The sequence below is a fragment of the Manihot esculenta genome, chromosome 5, assembly GCF_001659605.2.
Source record: "Manihot esculenta cultivar AM560-2 chromosome 5, M.esculenta_v8, whole genome shotgun sequence".
Taxonomy (NCBI): Eukaryota; Viridiplantae; Streptophyta; class Magnoliopsida; order Malpighiales; family Euphorbiaceae; genus Manihot; species Manihot esculenta.
Window position 1 is genome coordinate 28,063,909 of NC_035165.2, and position 23,659 is coordinate 28,087,567.

The 23,659-nt window shown below is 31.4% G+C and overlaps 1 protein-coding gene across 1 annotated transcript; it reads right to left on the bottom strand.

Moving 5' to 3' along the window:
• Positions 1 to 8,849: 8,849 nt before the first annotated feature.
• Positions 8,850 to 11,636, bottom strand: LOC110614999 (cytochrome P450 CYP82D47). The gene is made up of 2 exons (XM_021756703.2): positions 10,652 to 11,636; positions 8,850 to 9,583 (listed from the first exon to the last, which is right to left on the bottom strand). Exons 1-2 carry the CDS (start codon positions 11,588 to 11,590, stop codon positions 8,960 to 8,962), a joined length of 1,563 nt encoding a protein of 520 aa, XP_021612395.1. The 5' UTR covers positions 11,591 to 11,636; the 3' UTR covers positions 8,850 to 8,959.
• Between the last annotated feature and the right edge of the window lie 12,023 nt (positions 11,637 to 23,659).

Consider the following 23,659-nt stretch of genomic DNA (forward strand, 5'->3'; position numbering starts at 1 on the left):
TCGATATTTGTTCGAATTTTAAAACAAACTTAAGATTCTAGGTTCAAATTTTAAAACAAACTTAAGATTCTAGATTCTATTTTAATCTTCGTATTTTTTATTTTTAAAATTTTATTCTATTCCGAATTGATTAGAAAATTTTAATTTTATTCTATTCCGAATTGAGTAGAAAAATTTTTAATTTCTTTAAATTAATTTTGTGTTTTAACTGTAATTATAAAAAGTTAGAATTATGGTTCAAATTTAAAAAGTTTGTAAATATTTATTTATTTTTTATATCTAACCGTTTTTGATAATTTAGGCTATAATTATATTTAATTCACAAGAATATGACACTAAATATATAAGTAAACCGACTAGATACATAAAATTATAATAATAAGCATACGTTCATCTCTTTATGTTTAACTGGTCGATTTTCTATGGAAAATTGTTGTAATAACCAAGGCGCAAATCAAATTAAATTGAAATGGGAATATTAAATATTAAACTAAACCAAACCAAAACTAATATCATAAATTAAATAGAAACTTTACTTAAAAAACTATGTAAGACATATATCTCTAATCTACTGGATTATGACTAAATCTTATTTGTATTGAAACGATTTTCTAAAGATAACATGTTTTCAGCGAGTATCTATTTCATATATGAATATCAAACTTGGATAGTACTTAAGGGAAAAAAAAAGTTGAAAAACTTACGAGAAGAAAGAGAGAAAAAGAAGAAATAGTATTTGTCAAACTTCTTTGATTGATTTATTTCATTTGTACACCTATATATACAGAAAAGAGGATGGATCTAGAATAGCCAGCTGTTTATTTTTGTACAGCTATACATTTAAGAGAAAAAAAAAAGGTTTCTGGAAACAAGCTAAAATGGTGCATTTTGAACTTGCACTAAACATATCGTTTTTGCTCATCTTCTTAAATGTCACCGTGTCGAGTGGATTGATTTGCTTTTATTCTTTTCACCCTCCCTGCAAGATGAAGGCAACAAAAGCATCGGGAGCCTCATCTTGGAAAGTAAGAAATGGAAACTGCTAGAACCGAGGGGTTTCGTGAAGAGATTTGCGACTTGCTGTTGTGAAGGGACATGGCGAGTGATGATGAATCCTTTAGAGATCTGGTTACAAATGACATGGCAGTCGATCTCCAAGTATTTTGTTCTTTTGTGGAACACTGGATTCGCTGCGATGTGTAAAATAATTTTGTTATCACAGTGAAGAGGGATAGGGAGAGCGAAATCTATATGGAATTCTCTTAAAAGATAAGAAATCCACTAAAGCTCACAGATAGTTGTGGCCATACTTTTATACTTAGCTTTGGCTGATGACCGACTAACCATTGTTTGTTTCTTTGTTTTCTAGGAAATCAAGGATGAGCCTAGAAAAATGCAGAACTCAAAAAGCGATTTCCCGGAAGTAGGACAAGTGATCCAGTCTGAGTCGCAATAAGCAGAGAGTTGAAGGGATGTGTTTGCTGGAAAGTGAAGACCTTTATATGGGCTTCCTTCAAGGTATTAGACAACATGTAAGGCGACATCTAGATGAGGCTTTTTGGGTACTTGCATGTATTGGCTAAGCTGTTGGGTAGAGTAAGTAATGTCTGGCCGAGTGAGCACGAGGTACAAAAGGCATCTTACTAGCCTCCGATACTACTCTAAATTAGGTAAGATCTTGCCTTTATCTTTGTCGAGTTTGAGTCCAGTTGGAAAGGGAAAAGGAACTGGCTTTGCATGTTGTAGTCCTGTGTCGCATACAATACCATTAACATATTTTTGTTGATGTAGGAACATCGCTTCATTAGATCTTGCAATTTTGAGCCCTAGTAAGTACTAGACATATCCGAGATCCTTTATCATGGAGATGCTATGCAGATAAGTCTTCACATTTTGAATTTGTTGTGCATTAGGACCAATAATTAGCATATCATCAACATAGACGATTAGGGCAAAAAAATTATCACCAGATCCTTTTGTAAAGAGACAATGGTCAGTCTGAGATTATTTAAAGCAGTAGGAACATAGTTTAGAGGTCAATTCAATATTCCATTATCTTCCAGCTTGTTTAAGACCATATAGACTTTTCACTAGTTTGCATACTTGACTTTTGGGTACTGTGTAACCTTCAGGAGCTTGCATGTATAGATCCTCTTTTATATGCCTGTAACGACCCGGAAACCGGACCGCTACCGGCACTAGGATCCAGATCGACTTAAGGTCACCGGGACCCGTAACAAGCCTACTATATATCCTGTACACCTGATAAAATCCCATACATGATCATACATTTTCATAAAAACTTTAAACTTTCCATGTACCAAGCTTGACCTGTGCATGCACCATAACTCTATACATACAAACCCCATACTAGAGCCCTAATCAAATGCTCTAGTTGGGTCAACATTACATACATCAACCTTGGTTCAACATATATCATCATTAAAACATTTACATAAAGATCATGTACAACAGGGATTAACCATACATTAGGGCCAAGCACAATACTAATCCTTATTACATTATTTTACATTACATCATTTTACATACCATGTCCACTACTAGACTATTACATAACATAGCCTTTACTCTTGCTGACTTCCTGAGCTATCTCTGGCCCTGCAACCTGGGGGTTAGGGGAAAAGGGGTGAGCTACTAAAGCCTAGTGAGCAGAATAGTAAAAACAGTTTATAAACATATGTCATCATGAAATGCATCACATCACAAACAATTAACATCACGGATGGACTTGTCACCAATAACCCTCTACATAGTCCAATTGTGCAAGGGGCATAGAATGGGCCTCACTGGACTTTCTCTTAACATAACATAGCATAACATATCCAATGTGCCAGGGGTGTAGAATGGGCCTCACTGGTCTTTCTCTCACATCGTGCCAGGGGCGTAGAATAGGCCTCACTGGACTTTCATACCGTATCATAACATATCATATCGAGGGCTAATGGGTCATCCAATATCCATCCACATCAACATCATATTATGCAATGCATCATATTCGTGAATTCTAATGCAAAACAACCTAGTACATATCATGGCATTCGTGATGCATGAACATGCTAAAAATTTCATTTACTTTAAAACATAGTTCAGTTCTACTCACCTCTGGCTGACGCTGGAACAACTAACACTGCTGGCCTCCTTGGTTCCTCGGGTTCTATCCTATACAGGTGGACTCAAATGAGGGACCAAACAAACTCTAACAAGACTCTAAACATCTCCCCAAAAACCCTCCTAAAACATCATAAAACATGCATAGAAAACATGCAAAGGAAGGGTGGGTAGGGGACTTTCGGCGGCAGGTTCGGCAGTCGAAGGTCTCCACAGAGCCGAAAGTCAAGCACTTTCGGGGGCAGGGTTCGGCGGCCGAAGGTCCTTCCAGAGCCGAAAGTCCTTCCAGAGCCGAAATTCAGGCACTTTCGGAGGCAGGTTCGGCGGCCGAAACTCCCCTCCAAAGCCGAAAGTTCTTGCTTTCGGGGGCAGTTTAGGCGGCCAAAGGCTGCCTCCCCAGGCAGGTTCAGCGGCCGAACATGGCTTCAGCAGCCGAACCTGGGTTCTCCAGAATGGCAGAACCCGATTCTGCCTCATGCATTCAACTATTCTAAAGCATGCATAAACACTTATTCAAGCATATAGGGGCATAAAACTAGCCTAAACCCCAACAAACATCACATTTCTCATAAAACTAACATAAACCCTAACATTTTACATCTACTTTAAACATGCATTAAAACCCTTAAAACTCCTCAAAACTTACTTAAAACATAAAAGGAGGTGAGGATCTACGCTTACCTCTTGAAGATCGAGAGGAAAGGTGATCCAAACTTGGAGATTGGGAGAAATCGAGCTCCGAGGGTCTCCAAGCTTTAAAACTTTGATCTAAGCTCAAAAATCTTCAAAACAAAGTAAAAACTCATCAAAACTTGAAGGGATTTAAGGAAAATACAAAATCAACCAAAGAAAGGCGAAATCTCACCTATGCCCAAAAATAGAGAGAGAAAACTCGCCCATTTTTGGAAAAGGGGCCTTTTATAAGTGGCTGGCCAGACCACCTTCGGGGGCCAAAGGTGCTTCCGCAAGTCCACCATGTTCGGCGGCCGAACATGAGGTTCGGCGGCCGAACCTGGACTTTTCCTCCATGATCTTTTCTTTCAAAACTCAATTTCTTTCTTCATTAAAACCATAAAAACATATAAAAACATTTTAGAAAACCTTTATTTTACCCTTCTAGAAGGCTCCGACATTCGAGAATTCCGGATTTCAAAGGAGATTCCGCCGGAAGGTAAGGATTCCGATGCCGGGGTCTAGCCGGGTATTACAATGCCCATGGAGATAAACATTGTTTGTATCTATTTGATCTACTTGCTATGTTTTGGTTGCTGCTATGGCTAAAAGAACTCTTACTATCACCAGTATAGCAACAGGGGAGAAACTGTCATGATAGTCAACCCCAGGCAATTGGTTGTACCCTTTTGCCACCAACCTTGCTTTGTATTTATCTACAGTGCCATCTGGATTGTATTTGACCCTGAAAACCCATTTAGATGCAAAAGCTTTCTTTCCTTTAGGTAAATCAGTCAGAATCCATATATTGTTGTTTTTCTAATGTATCCAACTAATTTTGCATGGCATTTACCCAATTATTTCCTGTCTAGCTTCAAAACAAGCAACCACAAAATTAATGTATTCATGATTAAACCAGTGAAGAAGGTGCAAGGAGGGTAAAGTGAAGCGTCTTTTGCAGAACTTAAGATAAATTTTTCTTCTGTAACTTTAGCAGTGTAATCATTAGCCATTGAGGTCTTATAACTTGCCTGCTGCTTTTTCTTATATGTGGTTGGTGTTATTTGCTCTAGGCTTGGAATGTAATATTCAGATGTTTGTTCATGTGGTGTTTCTGAGGTTGTATCAGTAGGCTCTGTTTCTAGAATGAGTGTAGGATTAGAAAATGTGTTTTCATGTGAATGATATGGATAAATATTTTCATAAAAGATCACATCTCTAGAGGTAAAGTTTCTTTTATTTTTTAGATCATATAGTTTATATGCTTTAGAACTATGAACAAAACCTAAGAAGATACTTTTAAAAGCTCTTTCCTCAAACTTGGACTTGTGTGGTATTGTATTTATTGTAAAACACAAGCATCCAAAAACTTTAAATTGTGAGTATGCTGGCTTTTTTTGAAAGAGAGCTTCAAATGGAGTTTTTCAATTTAAAATTGTGCTTAGCAAAACATTAATGATGTTGAATCCCACATTGGTTGTGGAAAGGGGTAATGTACCTCTTATATGAGTCATAGGCAATCCTCCCCCTTGAGCTAGCTTTTGGTGTGAGTTAGGCCTGACCCAAATTTAACATGGTATCAGAGTCTCTCCATCCGATGTTGGACTCCCATAAATGTGTCATGCACTAGTAAAATTCTAGGCGTAAGGGGGTGTGTTGAATCCCACATTGGTTGTGGAAAGAGGTAATGTGCCCCTTATATGAGCCATAGGTAATCCTCCCCCTTGAGCTAGCTTTTGAGGTGAGTTAGGCCTGACCCAAATTTAATAAATAACATGTGTGGCAAAAAGGATTAACTCACACCAAAAAGATTTTGGTAATTCTGATTGAAATATAATAGCTTTTGCAATTTGAAACAAGTGTTTGTATTTTCTCTCTACTACTTCATTTTGCTGTGAAGTGTAGGGGTATGTTCTCTGATATAAAATCCCTTTTTCTATGAAAAATGGTGTGCAGAAATGATTTGTAAACTCTGTACCATTGTCTGACCTAATTATTCTGATATTTTTGCCAAATTAGTTTTGAATCATGATGAAAAATTCTTTTAGAATTATTGTAACAGCCCGGACGTGAACCCCGGCACTGTTACTGTTCACACCCAGGGCTATCCCTCGCCTGGCCTCTTGCCACCTCGGGCTTTCCACTGGCGTATGAACAGCTCTTAACATCCCTTCACCCTCACGGGTTTCGGGCAGGATTTGTCCCCTTGGGTTCTCGACGTCGCATCCTTCCCCAAGTGGATTTGGCCCAAATTTCCAAATTTCCAAAGGGAAATTTGGGCCAAATCCACTTGGGGAAGGATGCGACGTCGAGAACCCAAGGGGACAAATCCTGCCCGGAACCCGTGAGGGTGAAGGGATGTTAAGAGCTGTTCATACGCCAGTGGAAAGCCCGAGGTGGCAAGAGGCCAGGCGAGGGATAGCCCTGGGTGTGAACAGTAACAGTGCCGGGGTTCACGTCCGGGCTATTACATAAAAAGGCGAACAATTGGTACTCACTCTCACCAGACTATTCCCTTAAAGTGGGAGGTCAAGGGTTCGAGTAGTGGGGGAGGCGACCTAATTTCCAAAGGGAAATTTGGGCCAAATCCACTTGGGGAAGGATGCGACGTCGAGAACCCAAGGGGACAAATCCTGCCCGGAACCCGTGAGGGTGAAGGGATGTTAAGAGCTGTTCATACGCCAGTGGAAAGCTCGAGGTGGCAAGAGGCCAGGCGAGAGATAGCCCTGGGTGTGAACAGAAATCTAAAGCTAATGATATTCAGAGCCCTGCCCTTAGATACCTTCACAGGTTCCTGTGTTACACATTTTTTGGAAAAAAAAAGATCCAACTAAACTCACAAAATATGAACTCTTCTTCTTATGGTGCATGTTAAAAAAAAGAAAAGTTAATTTTGGTTTTTGGTTAGCCTCCCAGTTTAAATGTATATCTAATGCTGGGCGTGGTATATACTTGGGTTCTGTACTTTCAATGCTAGTAGTGGGGTTGGGTGTACTTGATATTAAAAATACTAATTTACATGTAGCTGAGCCTATTCTTCCACTTAACATATTTGCACTTAATTCTATGGGCTTACTTTGCCTTAACGAGAGGAAGAAATTTGTGTTTTGTCATCCAGGTCCTATCATTCCACTGTAATCGCGTTTATTTCGGACAGAGGACCAGTCAGCAGTGCCGGGGTTCACGTCCGGGCTGTTACAATTATGTGAAACATTCATCATTTCTTTTAAAAGATAGGTTCAAGTAAATCTAGAAAAATCATCCACAATTGTTAAAATGTAAACTGCACTAGTGATTGATTTAACAGAGTATGATCCCCATAGGTTTATATAAACTAAACAAAAAAACTCTTTAGTTGAGATGTGGCTTTTGTGAAAGTGAATCCTTTCCTGTTTAGCCGAGGGACAAACAAAATAAATGTGAGAAGTATCATAACTGATATTCAGATCATCAATATGCTGTAATTTTCTTTTAGAAGCATGGCTAAATCTTGAATGCCATAAGGAATACAACTTAGGATGAGTGTTTAAAGAAAATTGATTACTGATTGTAGGTTTGAGGTTTTCTTGATTAAGGAAGGATCTAGAGCTCAACACATAAAATCCTTCATGCATTCTTGCAACTGCCATGATAGTTTTGCTCACTAGGTTCTGCAAAAGACACGTATTAGATAGAAACTAAACTGAAATTTATGAATTCTGTGTAAGTTTACTGATAAACAGGAGGTTTTGTTTGAAGCAAGGACATGTAAGACATAATGTAGGATAATTTCTGGGTTTAGGATGACAGTCCCACATGCAAAACAAACTATGCACTACCATCTGGCAGATTAATTGTGAGGTTCTATTTGGGTTTAGTGTAGTAAGAGAATAATTTTAAATCATGACACATGTGTGATGTGGTTCCAGTGTCTACTATCCAAGTACCTATAGTTTCATTTGAAGTAAGAGAGTAGTAATTGGGATTTCCACCAGCAATTCCTGAAAATCCCACACAGCTTGCAGATTCACATTGATTTGAACTCCTCATATACTTCATTATTTCTTGCTGTATCAAGTTTGAAATGCCCATGTTCCATGTTTATGGCATTTGTAATTCTACACTGAGATCCAGAGGTGATTCTGCGACTGCAACATTAACTTTTTCTTTGGTTTTTTTTTGTAGTCATTGAACCACTCAGAATATTCATGTAGTTTAAAGCATGTTTTTTTTGTATGACCTGTGATTTGACAATGAACACAAAATCTGTTTCCTTTGTCCTTTTTTATGAACTCATTTTTTCTGTACTACATAGTATCTTTAGGTCCCCTTACACTTATGACAGTGTTATTAAAATTAGGATTTTCCCCATTATGCACCTCCTTTTACTTTTCAATACTCAAAACCATTGAATAGGCTCAGTTCATATTGGATAGGGGTTCCATGATTAGTATTTGGTCCTTGACATGACCATAGGAATCAAGGAGACCCATTAGAAACTGTATAACCTTATCTCCATTTTCCAATTCATTAATAATATTAGCTGATTCACAAGTGCAAGTGGGAGTGATTCTTAAATAATCTAATTCATCCCACAACATTTTAAGCTTAGTAAAGTAAGTTGTAACAAACATTTTAATTTGTGTTGAGGAGCTTATCTCCCTTTTAATTTGAAAAATTAAGGGTGTATTACTTTGCCCAAAACTTCCTTTAATAGAGAGTTTAGTATCCAAGAAATTATCATACTGTCAGCCTTTTGTCATTTTTTGTGAATTGCAAAATTTTGAATTGGAACTTTCTTCTTTCTATTAATGAATCCCTGTTTGTCTTTGGCTCTCTAGGCAATGATAACAACTCTGATATCATAAAAAACTTATGGGAAAAAAGAGAGAAAAAGAAGAAATAGTGTTTGGCAAAATTCTTAATTGATTTATTTCATTTGTATACCTATATATTCAAAAGAGTGGATGGATCTAGAATAGCCAGTTGTTTATTGGGAAAGAAAAAAAAAATTTCTCTAAACAAACTAAAATGGTGTGTTTTGAACTTGTACTAAATGCACCGTTTTAGATCATCTTCTTAAATGTCACCATATTGAGTGGACTAATTTGCTTTTATTCTTTTTAAGAGTGCTAAACCATTCATTTCAAGACTTGTTGGTTGAAACTACATACTCCAATTACATATGATGTTCAAAGGAAAAGCGAGGCGAAAGCAAAATTTCAAGTGGGGTGGCTTTGAGGTTTGTTAACCCTGGACTCTCAGTCATATCAATAGGTGCACTTGTGGGATTTGAAATCTCAAAAGCTTGTAGAAAGCTAGCCAATGTTATGTGAACCATTTGGAGGCCAAAGGATATTCCAGGGCAGGCTCTTCTACCACTTCCGAATGGGATTAACTCGAAATTTTGGCCTCTAACATCAATGTCCTTATGGCTAGTAAGAAATCTCTCAGGCTTAAATTCCAATGGATTCGCCCATATGCATGGGTCTCTGTGGATCTTCCAGAGATTTGTAATCAGCCAAGTTCCTTTCTTTACGTGGTAGCCATTGATGGTGCAACTCTCCCTAATTTCTCGAGGTCCTGACAACGGAGCTGGTGGATATAGTCGAAGTGCTTCTTTGATTATGGCTTGGAGATAACTTAATTTGCTAATGTCTGATCCATTCACTAGCCTTTCTCTGCCAACCAACATGTCTAATTCTTCTTGTGCTTTCGTCAGCGTGTGCCTATTGTTTAGTAGTAATGAAACTATCCATGTCAGGGTAACTGTAGTGGTGTCGCTACCTCCTGCAATTAAATTCTGCCGCATGAAATTTTGATTAGTGCACTCGGATGAAAATAAATAATTGGAGCTTGTAACAACTAAAATTTAATTAATGAAAAAAAGTTATACAGATATTTCTAAAATTTGATAAAATTCACAAAATAATCACTTATTAAATTTTTAATAATAAATTTATTTTTAAATTTATTTTTTATTTAATAAAATAATCTTTTTATAAATAAAGTATATATATTGTTGTGGTTGGACTATTAACTAAAAATTATATATTTTTTAATAATTAAAATATTTTTTTAAGTGGTTAATATTTTTTATAATAAAAAGTTATTTTTATACATTATTTTAATCATATAAAATTGAAAGGTTATTGTTTTAATTTTTGAAGGGTTGGTGAATAGGGTCACCAGTACTTCATTCAAATCCAAAAAAATTATCAAATATAATTAATTTAAAATTTTAGTATGGTTTTTTTTTTTATTTCGATTTGATTTGATTTTTAATTTCAAAAATTTCAGTTATTTCGATTTGATTTAATTTTAATCAGAACAAAATAAAAAAAAATCAAATTGAATCTATTAGTAATAATAGTATATTATTTTCAATAATATAGAGAGATTAAACCATATTAAGGTTAAAATATTTTAATTAAATTTTAAAATATTAAAAATAAAGTGTAAAAAATAAAAAATTTATTAAAAATTCAAATCGATCAAACCAAATTGAATCGAATTGAATCAGATCGATTCAATTCGATTCAATTTCTAATCAAAATTAGTTTGGTTCGATTTTTATAAATACTAAAATTTTAATTTTTGATTTATTCAATTCGATTCGATTTTAAATCAAATCGATCACTTCTATTCATAAACTCTCGAGTTTTATTCATTTTATTTATTTATTATCACAGTAAATAATTTTAATTTTTATGATACGAAGTATGAAAATTAATTTTTATACCTGTGAAAATTAAATTTAAAAATTAATATATTATTGAAAATTTAATGAGAGATATGTACGTATGCATTATCAAATCTCAGGACTTCTTATAAATTACCCAAAAGATAAAAAATAGAAACAACGACTCACCAAGCATGCAGATTTGTTGATCGTATCAGAATCATGACCTACAAAATGAGCATCTTCAAGGACCGAAAGCATCATATCCATGAAGTCTTGTTCATTTTCAGCCAAGTCACCGGAATCTCTCTTCTTCCGATGCTCCTCTAACCACTCGCTGACAAGCGCGTCCAGCTCTTTAGCAGCTCTTTTAATGCATTTCTCATGTCCACCAACGTCCAGCCAACCAAGGAAAGGGATTGCATCCCTCAAAACATACAACCCCGAGAAGTGAAAAAAATCTCTCATCGCCTTCCGGCGCCGCTCCACTTCTTTTCTATCACCATCAAGGTGCCTCTTCCCTACAACAATTCTAAGAATCAAGTTAAGAATTAAATCACCAAACCACTGTTTCATATCAACTAACACGTGGCTTGAGCCATCCTTCTTCTCCTTCCAAAGCTTGTGGAGCTCTTTTATGGAGGTTTCAACTTCAGACATGATAACGTTCTTACGTAACTCAATCTGGCGACTAGACAATAGTTCCAGGTTTACTATCTTGCGCATTTGACGCCAGTAATCTCCATATGGAGCAAAGCCGAACATAACACCATCGTAGCCCAGGTACTTTATAGCAGTGAAATTAGGGCGGTCAGAGGCGGCTAAATCGTTTATGGTGAAAATTTCCTTGGCCACTTCCCAAGAGCTCACCACCAAGGCTTTGTGTATCCCAATCTGAAAGGTGAAGATTGGTCCACACTTGTCAGCTAAATCTCCCAAAGTGATGTGGGGAACTTGGGATCCTGCTGCTAACAAAGGGAGATGACCAATTATGGGCCAGGCACCAGCTGCTTTGGGAGGTTGAGGTTTCTCGGAGGCTGTAAAACTTCTTCTTATATAGCAGGCGAAGAGAAATATGGCAATAACTACTGCTGTGATGGAATTTAAACATGAAAATAAAAATTCCATTTCAACACTTAATTAGATTCAGGAAAGACAGAGAGTGAGATGATCCTGTGAATATTTTGTGTTGCAGGAGATCTTCCACATGGCGTAAATATATAGTTGGGTTGATAATGGAGTTAACTTCTGTTTTTTTATTATTATTATTATTAATATAAACATATATTGAGGAGCAAAACTCATAATTTTTTCTTTATTTAATTTTATAATTTTATTATAATTTTGATATAAATATTTAATTTTACTTAAAATTTAATTTTAAATAAATTTTTAGCATAATTTGAAAAAAAAGGAATGAAAAGATGGTAAATTAAATAATTTTTAAATTAGGAGGTTATAATCTTAACTAAACCGGTAGTCCAAGGTAATGAGAGTTTCAAAAAGCGTCAACTCAGCAGATTTTGCCATCTAAATAAGAATAATATCAGTTTCAAGTTGAATTAAGTTGAATCAAATTCAATTAGATTAGAATAGTGATATAATAGGGTAGTAGAATTTATTTTAAACTATTAAATTTTATTCTTTTGTGCCTATATAAAAACTTCTAGAATTAAACCTAAGACATCATATTTTTTCTCTCTTGCTGCCGCCCATGTTCTTTTCCATCTTCTTCTTTTCTTCTTCTTTTTTTTCTTCTTTTACTTAATTGTTGTAATTTTATTATGACTTTTAGAAGTTAAATAATTATTTTCAGTTCAAAATTAAATTAAACTGAGATTTTATTTAAGTTGTGAGGGTATGCACTTCAATTCTCTTCATATTATTTTTATTTTCTGTTAATTTTTTATTTCGAGTAACACCACCTTAGAGTAACATCACCTCCATTGTTGTTTTCTTGAGAATTTAAGAGACCTATTGAATCCTTGAAAAACAACATACAACTTATTAATTTAATTAAATTTGTAATTGTTTAATTGAATTAATAACAAGTAGCAATTAATATATTAGTTTATGTTAAAAAATTAATAGATTTGATATAAATAAATCGCGTATTTTTATTAATCAAGTTTGGATTATTTTCTCTTAATATAGTTGACTAATTAAATCTACATGCATGTTGGAGTTGTGGAGTTATTAGTTAACTAGAAATTAATTTAAGTGCAAAGCGGATTAATTTATTCATAAAAAAGAATTATGAGATTCGCGTGTTTGACTATTATAACCAAATAATAGATAATAACATAATTATTTTTCTAACCAATTATCATCAATGGTAAAACACTTCAATTTGATTACTTTCGACTGAGAATTTTAATTAATTAATTAATTTTTAAATTTTATTTGTATTTTTTATTTTTTTTTTATTTTTTTTAAAACAAAAATATTTTCATAAATAAAAATATCTTATAAACTACTTTTCTATTTCAAATTGATCATTTAAATTAAATAAAAAAAATTTTTAAATTAATAGTTTTGACACTCGTTAATATATAATTCGCTCCTAAGTCCTTCGATCATATTCCAATTTTAATGAATTAAAACTTGTACATTAACTTTAAATATTTGAAGAATTGATATACTTTTTTATAAATAAAAGTTAATTAAATTAAAGTAAAAATTATTAAATTAATTGAAATTTTTTACCAAATTGTAATAGGGATAAGGGGATTAAAAGAATTGCATTCAAAACCTCTAATTTAACTTTAATGCAGATAATATCAAACTAAATCAATGACGGTGTAAATAAACCAAAGTAACTTTTTCATTTTAATTGCATCTATTAATTTTATAATATTTTTAGATTTAAAATCCTACAAGATAGATAAGGAAAATAGAGGAATTGGACATTTTATTTTATTTTTTCTATATCAATGGTATTTTTTTTTAAAGTAAAATTACTGATTGTATTAATAAAATTTCATCAAACAAAAATGGTATCATTCTAAACAGAGAGACGATTATGCCTATTAGATTCTTTAGCCAAAATATGAGCAGTTAGAGTAGCATTACGATGAACCCATCTAACAGAAATATTAGTTCTAGAGTCTAACAAAGATTTACAATCATTCAAAATTAAACCCCTGCATAAGATAATTTGGTAAAAATGCTCCTCAAGTGCTTGTCTAAACCTCCGCATAAGATAATTTGGCAAAGATGCTCCTCCTTTTTTCTCATCTCTCGAGCATAAATCATTAAAGTCTTCCGAATAAAGTCACGGAAGAGAGCTTCTACAAGATAAAGCTCGAATAAGATTTCAAGACTGATGTCGTCGTTGCGATTCCGGAAACTCATAATAACCAGTAAACCTCCATTAAACATTATCTTCCGAAACAACCGAATCAATAAAATTTGAAGAAAAGACAACCACAGAAACAGACACATGACTCTTCCACATTAACAGAAGACCTCCTCCCAATCCTTATCTATTGAATGAGAAGCAACCATCAAAATGTAAAAACCTACGAAAAAATTTCATACGAGAACTAAGAGCTTTTGTTTCCATCAATAATAAAATGTTCAGCTTGTAACTAGTAACCAAATCCTTCAATGTATTAACTGTTCAAGGATTGCTGCGTCCTCGATAGTTTCAACACAGGACAATTATTGCTTTCGACTATCCCGACTTTTGACAGGATGAGCCGCTTCACTGTTGCCTGTCAAATTAACATTCGCAGGGGTGTTGTTAGAGGCATCCTATTGAGAGGAAGGAAAACCTGTAACAACATTATGTTTAGTGTTTCTTGGCCTCTTTTTCACGTCTTCATTTATTCCTCCTGCAATCTCCTCATCAAGCTTGTCAGAACTGTCTTGACCCACAAAATTATTGTCCATGTCCATAATATGGTCCTTAGTCTCCTTATTTACAATGGGTTGACTTTTGCCAAATAAGGAGAATTGCCTATTATGTGCTGCCAAATTAGTATTTTCAAAATTGCTAGTTGATGTCAATCTTACCACAAATCTCGGCAGAGCAGAATTGTCGGAATCACGCAGCCACAGGCTTGTCGGTCTCTGGTTCCGATGAACAGGTGCTCTGAGAAACCAAACTTGATATCTTCTTTATTCAACCCCAACCACAAGTCACAGAAAACCTCTACATGACCCAGTTTCTCACATAGATAGCAAAAAATAGTCAGTTTTTCGTATTGAAATTTCACAGTAAATATGGTACATTATCTCCAACAAACTTCTTCCGCCGTTTTAAAGGTTGCCGAAACAAACTTTAACTCTTATAGGGCCCGGCGACATAGCTGAAGCATTTTTCATATCATACTCTTTATAGTGGCCAACAAAATCCCCAATAAAAAAGGAGGTCTTTAATCAGAACCCAAAAATCAGAATGAGTTAGAGAGATATGGAGAGGATTTTCATTATCTTGTATTTTCTTTCAAAAAAGTAGGAATCGATTGTACAACCAAGGAACCCATTCACTATATTTTCAAAATCAACATTATTAAAAAACCGAAACAGATATTTTTTTGCCTCTAATTCCATAATAGATACTCTCTCTAAAGGATGCCATAAATCTGCCAAAGAGGTTTGCATATTCTGAAAATTGATTAGATTGTATAGGAGAAATATCCCCACCATACAAAAATCATAAGTGACGATCAAAATATCTCTGGAGCTCTTAATAGGGACAACAATATCTTCTTCTTCATCGATAGTCAATTGACACAAATCGTTTTCCATGGGGAAGGGGAAAGAAGAAGTTAGATTTAAGGAAGAGGAAAAGGCGAGAGTATCGAGTTACAAATGTACCACAGAAGGAAACTTCTATATCAATGGTATTTAAAATTCATTTAAAAATAATGAAACATAGTATTCACAGGTTAGTCTAGTAATAAGTGTATTTTAATAAATCTGAAAGATTTCATATTCTACTCCTTAAATCCCATTTTTTTAAAATGAAATATAAACAGAACATAAAATTTCAAAATTTTGAGTTAAATACTTGCCTGATTTGAATTGACATCACTTAAAAGAAGTTTTGCTTTGGCAACTTGACATAGACAATGGCAAGACATAAACAGAACATAAAATTTCAAAAGCTGAGTTAAATACTTGCCTGATTTGACATTGATATCACTTAAAAGAAGTTTTGCTTTGGCCACTTGACATAGACAATGGCAACTCAATAAACTTTGTCCACACATATCAAATAAGGTAGTTTAAGTGCTTATCTAGATGAGGTTTAAGGCCCATACATTTCTATTCAAAGATTTTCATATATTTTTTTATGTCTTTATTCGGTATATATATTTATAATTTCTTTTTTATGTAATTATAAAAATTTGTATTAATCAACTAATACAATTTAATATTAATAAAAATTTTCCAAGAGAAAATTTAATAATTCAATAAAAAAAACTCAAATATTATCTAAATCAAAACTATTAACCACTTAAAAGAACACTATCGTTTTACTGTAATTCCTAATAGAATTAAAGACAAAACCTTTTTTTTGTCCTAAAGGTAACAATATCCAAACCATTATAAAAATTTATCCAATTATTAAATAATTTTGATTCCTTTGTTATATTAATGACTTATTAATAAATTTTAAAATTCATTGTTAATTTTTAACTTTAAAAAATCTTGTATTGAATTTACCAAGAGATTTTAAAATTTGTTGGTATTTTAAGTCGTTTGTAATTTATAAATTTAATTTGTAATTTACCAACAAATTTTAATTTACTGATAAATTTTAAAATATATATATAAATTAATAATGAATTGAAAATCATTGAAAATTTACTAATAGATTACAAATAAATTTAAAAATGAATTTATAAATTAAATTAAAATGTTAAAATTTAATAAGAGATTGAATCTATTAATAAATTCATTAGTAAATTTAAGATAAAACTTTATGTGGTTCTTTTATAAAACCCTATCATTTTTCACTTGCCAACAGAATTGGAATCTATTGGTAAAAATCTTTTTTTTTTTTTTAAATTCAAAATTCATTGCTAAATTTAATAATGATTTATGTTAGCACCATCTCTTCTTTGTTATTATTCTATTTATTCTATCAATTTTTTTCTCTTTTATTTTCTTTTATTTTTTTCCTTTTTATATTATTTTTTTCTATTTTTTTATCTCATAATTTTTTCATCTCATTTTTTTCTTTTTTATTATTTTTCTTTTTTATTATTTTTTTCTTCTATTTCTATCTCATATTTTCTTCATTCTTCTTTACGATCACTATAAGAAAATTACGATTTACCAATGAATTTTATTAATGGATTTTTCTATTAGTAATTTTAATGGATTTTTTAACGGATTTAAAAATCCAATGGTAAATCTTAATATAAAAATTTTGTGTAAAAATTTACCAATTGATTTGAAATCTATTAGTAATCTGTTAGTATTACTAATGGATTTCAAAATCCGTTCATAATTTATAAATATATAAAATAAATAGTATTGAAATTTATTAACGGACTTAAAATTTATTAGTAAATTCGTTGGTAATTAACTAACGGATTTCAATCTGTTAATAAATTTTAAAAAGTATTTCAATTATTAATGAACTTTAAATCTGTTAATAATGTATTCAAAAAATTACTAACGGATTTGAAAATACATTACTAAATTTTATAAAAAGAAAGTGTTAGATTTACTAACGGATGATATCTATTAATAAATTTAAAATGATATTCCATGTAAAATTTTTGCATTCTTCTTTTAAAAACTCACAATTTTTTCTTGTTACCAACGGATTTACTAACGAATTTCAAATCCGTTGGTAATTCTTGAAGAGAAAAATACCTGTTTTTATTTTCAAAATTTAGTAACGGGATTCAAATTCGTTAATAAATCCGTTAGTAATTCGTATTTATAAATATAACACCACCTCTTCTCTTTTTATCTTTCTTTCATTTTATTATTTTTATTTCTTTCATTTTCTTTTCCTTTCTCTCATTTTCTTTCTTTTTCAATTACTTTCTTTCATTTCACTTTCTTATCTCATTTTTTTCTTTTCATTTTTTTCTATTATTTTCCTTTCACCTCTTATCCTCTTTTTTATCTCATTCTCTTCCCTCTTCTATCATTTTCTTTATTTTCCTCCATAATTTTCCATTTACTTTCTCCATTTTCTTTTCCACTATTTTTTTTCCCTTTCTTGTCTTGTTTTTCATTTTCTCTATAATTATCCCATTTTTTACTATTATTTTCCTCTCATCTCTTATCCTTTTATTTTTATCTCATTCTCTTCCCTCTTATATTATTTTATTTATTTTCCTCCATAATTTTCCTTTCACTTTCTCCATTTTCTTTTCCATTATTTTCTTCCCTTTCTTGTCTTATTATTCATTTTCTCTATAATTATCATTCATATTATTTCCTCTCATATTATTTTCTATCATTTTCTTTCTATCTATATTTTTTCTATTATTTTCTCTTCATTTATTTTCTTCTCTAATCATTTTCTCTTTTTTTTTTCCTTATTTTTCTAATAATCTTTTTACTCTACTCTCATTATTCCTTCTTTTTCATAATTTTTTTTCTATCATTTTTTTCTTTTTTTCTCTTTTCTTTCTTTTTTTATCATTTTCTCTCATTTACTTTTCTCTCATTTTCACTTTCTATATATTTCTAATAAATATTGGACATAAATTAAAAATTTAGTAATAATAATAATATAATTTTAAATCTTATTAAACTAATAAAAAATAATATTAATAATAAAATTTATTATTTCATCAAAATAATAATTCTTTTAAAATATTTAAATTTTCGATAGATTTATTAACGGATTTCAATCCATCGGTAATTTATTAATGGATTTACCAAATGATTTAAATTTATTAATAAATTATTTTTCTCTCAATTTATTAATAGATTTAAAATCCGTTAGTAATCCGTTACTAATAATAATGGAAATTTCATTAGTAAATCCGTTAATATTAATGACAGACTTAAGAATCGTTAGTAAAAATTTACCGAATAGCTTTTTAACAATGGATCGTAATTTATTAATAATTTATTGGTAATTTGTTTACCAACAGATTTTTACAGGATTACCAACGAAAAAAATTCGTTAATAATCTAGAAATTTTTTGTAATAAATTTTCTTTTTTATTACTTTCTCTAATTTCTTTTCTTCTGTCATTTTCTTCTATCTCCTCTCATTTTCTTCACTATTCTCTATAACTTTCATTAGCATTAGTTTCTCCATTTTTTTTTCTCCTTCTATCATTTTTTCTCATTATTTTTTCTCTATAATTTTCCTTTTCTATTATTTTTTCTCAATTTCTTTTCTTTTCTAATAATTTCTTCACTCTTTTCTTATTTCTTCCTTCTTCAATTTTTCTTTTTTATCATTTTTTTCTAATTTTTTCCTCTCCTATTTTCTTTCTGTTTCTCTTTTTTAATTTATTTCTTCTTTTTATCATTTTCTTTCATTATCTATTTACTTTTCTCTCATTTATATTTTCTCTTTTATTTTCTATTTTTCTCACTTGATTTTATTATCTACTTATTATTTGTATTTTTAATAAATATCAAACATAAAATAAAAATTTAATTATAATAATAATAATATAATTTTAGATATTACTAAATTAATTAATAATAATAATAATAATTAAAATTTATTATTTTAATTAAAATATTTTTATTTTTTATTTTTTAAATTACCAACTAATTTTACTAAAAGATTTTTATCTATTATTAATATACTAGTAGATAATGATATGCATTATTTTATTTTATAAATTTTCTCTCAATTTAATTATAAATTTTAAAATTCCTTAATAATACTAATAAAATATTTAGTGATAAAATTCATTAGCACTATTTACAAATTTGAATGTATTTATAAAAATCATTAGTATCCATTTAAAATCCATTTATAAAAAATACTAATAAACTTTTTAATAATATATTATAATTTGTTAATAAATTTATTGATAATTCGATTATCAATAATTTTTATTAAATTATTAATAAAAAAATTTATTAATAATCTAAAAAAATAAAAATTTATTGATAATTTAAAAAAATTATTGTAGTCAATGTGTCATAAAGTCAAAATAAATAAAAACATAACTATTTAATTTGTTAATAAAAATAAATCAAATGCTCTATAAAAAAATTGTATGAATAAAATAATCATCTATACATATTAAGAGAAAATAGGGGCTAATTTTCATCCGATGTATTTAATTTAAATTTTCAATATCATTAAAGTATATGTTATCTATTATTAAAAATTTCTAAATTAGCATTAATAAAATTTTTTCTCTCCCTTTCTCCAATTAATTTCACCCATTAAATCTCTCATTGAATTTCAACCACCCATTTCCACCTTGCAGCAAAATTAGTTTCAACGATATTTATATAATAAATATCTATTGATGATTTGTATTAATAATAAATCTCTCATTGAATTTCAACCACTCATTTAATTTATGCTATTGTTATTTTTCTATTTGAGGAAAAAAAAACAGGAGGGGAAATTAGTAATGAAAATTGCTATTATAATATTATAAAAAAATATACTTTTTTTTTTAATAAAAAAAATATACTTTTTATATCTTGTAATTGCTTTTGCTTGTGCGTTGTGGGTCTCATTCTTTAGTCGTCCTTAATTAGCGTGTGTTGTCGATTATAACTAGGGGCGGAGGGAGGGTACGGCAAGGGGCACGTGCCATACCGGTGATCGGAAAATGCTTTAAAGGGGATGAAGGTGCCGCAGCGGCGCAGCCGGTGGTGCCACAGCAGTGTGCAGCGGTGCCCTACCAAAGAGAAGCTCTTGATTCCGCCACTGATTATAACATTATGCAAAACCCAAACGGTACATAACCATGTGAAGGTAGAGCCATTCTAAACAATAATAGGCCTTAAAAATGTCAAGCTTACATGTCAAGCTTACATGTCAAGCTTTAAAGCCGCATAATCATTACGTTTTTTAGGGCATCTTTTAAGATAATAAATACATTCAACACCCATCAACAAGTTATCAGCACTATTTCGATTTAGGATAAAAGCACTTTGAGACGGATCAATAATATCAGGAGGAACAAATTTCAATATGTTAGCTAGAATTTTTACTATAATTTTATAAACAATATTGTATAAAGAGATAGAATAAAGATCACTCATTATAATTGACTTTTTTACTTTCTGAATTAAAATAATTTGAGTATAATTAAAATCTTGTGGAAATCTGCCTTCAAAAAAAATTACTAAACAAGTATCGAACATCTTAAAAATATTTGAAAAATTCAGGATTTAAACAATCCGGACCAAAAGAGTTGTCTGAATCTATAGCAAAAACAACATTGTGTACTTCCTCAACATTAAAGGGAGCAAATATAGAAATAATATGACCATATGTTACACGGACTGAAAGACGATATATGACTAGAAATGCATTAACCAACTTTTCATGGAACATATCATCAAAATATGAAATCGTATGAGCCCTCAGAGGATTCAATGCTTTATGCCACGCACCAGAGTCATCTCTTAACTTATCAATACAATTCCTACGAGGTTGTGAGGAAGACAAAATATGAAAATAACGTGTATTTTCATTGTCTGCCTGTAACCAGAATTGCTCACTTCATTGCTTCCAATATATAAGATTAGGTTGAGCTTCATCAAAGGCAGCAACATTAGTTACATATCGTGAATGACTTAGAACACGAACGAGGTCCTTCCACAAAGAAACCATCTTAGGACATTTCCATTTTTTGGCTAAATTCCAGACACCAAGATGAACCCCACAAGAATATAGTTGTGTCACAATATTCTGCCCTTTAGAAGTAGCCCAACTTCGTTGTACAACAGATCGACAATCAGCTTCCCTTAACCAGCTGTTTTCAAAATGGAAACGTGATGAACGTGGTTTCTGGTATAAAGGTTGTGGCATTAGAACAATTGGCATATGATCTGAAGAAGAGTAAGACACGGTATGTAATCTTGCATTATGAAACTTAGACAACCATTCAGAATTTACCAATGCAAGATAAAGACATTCTTCAATCCAATTTTGAGAACCCTTGCCTTGCTTCCAAGTGAAATCACTACTATGCAGATGCAAATCAGTTAAGTGTGCATTCACCACAGCACTTCGAAACCCGTCAATAAGCCAACTTGGTTGAGGAGCACCTCCTCGCTTATCAGACACAGATAGAGTATCATTAAAATCACCAAGGACACACCAAGGCTAAGAAGAAATAGTAGATAATTAGCGTAATAAATCCCAGGAGTTACGGCGATAAGCACAATTTAGAAAGCGATAAAAGCTTGTCAATCTCCAAGAACCCAAATCCTGAACAGATACTGAAACATCCACATGATGAAGAAAATAACTAATAAGGGACACAGAAGCTTCTTTACGCCATGACAAAGCTAAAGCACCGCTTCGCCCATGACAATCAACTGCAAACAAAGAGCTTTTTTTCATATTATGCATAACTTAAAAAATTATTATCAAACCAGACAGAATCCGAAAATGTTTTCGGAATTCATACGTCAAAGGGATGGGTTCGACAGTCATAGTAGCGAACATAGTTGTTCAAATGGCGAATAAAGGATTGTTCGCCGCCAATGGTGGCGAACAATGAGCCCAAATACTATTGTGGACATGTTCGGCACTCATGCAGAGGAAATAATATTTTTCGGCACTTCGCATCCAAATTTACGGACCTGCATTGCATAGGAAACATAAAAAACTTAATCAATAAATAATATTAATATTTATCTTTTTATATATTATTATAATATAAAAAATTATTAATAATTTTAAATTAATTAAAAAATTTATTAGATGGATTAAATAATTTTGGATTTTAATTTATTATATTTCAAAAGAAATTTAAAATTTTATTAACTTTTTAATTATATTTATTTTAAAAATATTAAATTTATTAAATATCAAAAAAAAATTTAAAAAAACTTAAACATAAAATATTATTATTAATACTCATCATTTTATATTTTATTATAATATAAAAAATAAAATATTTAAAATTATAAAATAATTAAAAAAAAAATTATAATTCTTTTAGAAGTTAGAAGTTAGAATTTGCAAAGAATTCTCACTGGTTCTCAGAAGAAATTTGAAATAATAATGTATGTAATTTTTATAATTTTAAAAAATTATATTAATTAATTCTTAAATTTGTAAAAAATTAATAAATTAATATTTGTATATAAAATATTAAAAAATAAAGTTTTTTAAAAATTAAAATCACCATCAATTAAACAATTAAATTAAAAAAATTTTAAATTTATTTTTATATAAACTTATATCTTAAAAATAAATAAATATTTATTTTTAAAAAAATATAATAATTTAAAATTAACAATGACCACATGCATGCAGATGGCTGCATGCATATGGATGCATGTTTTTGGGACATGTTAGTGCCCAACATGTCTACAACAGTATTTGGCCTCATTGTTCGTCATCAAAAGTGATGTTCGACACTATAACTGCCGAACCCATACATACCGAATCGATTCTGCCTGGTTTAATAATAATTTTTTAAGCTATGCATAAAAAAAAGCTCACAAACAAACTCTCAAAACCCAGATAAGACCGAAGAGATTCCAGACGAAACCGAGTAGACAAAGTTTCAACGAGAAAAATAAACATAGGTTGCATATCTCTTACAAGCTCATGCAAGACTCGAACTACTCATGGATTGCCCGGTCCACAAGAGTTCCAGCTTAGGGTCATCATCTCTCCCGGCAGACATCTCCCTCGAGGTCCGCCGATATATAGTTTTTTGGTAGAGCAGTAACGTCATCCAAAGCTGCAAGACAACCCACCTCAGGAATCACAACTAAAGTGTCATCCTCCATACGATGATGTTTTGGATCAACCATAGCCACTTTATGAACACGGTTTACAACAGTAACGTGCACAGATAAAATAGAATTTGGGTTACAAAGTGACACCTCATCAAACCCATGCAAACAAGGAATCTGCTCATGCACACCACGTTCAAAGCATTTATCTTGAGAAATACCCATTGTTACAGTACCCTCTACAACTGCCAAAGCATCCTCCCTCAGCCATCGGTCACCAATCAGCTGAGATGATCGCCGACCAGTCGCCTGTAAACCAGACCTATAGGGTCGTGGATCTGGTAAAGTTTTCTTAACAAATAA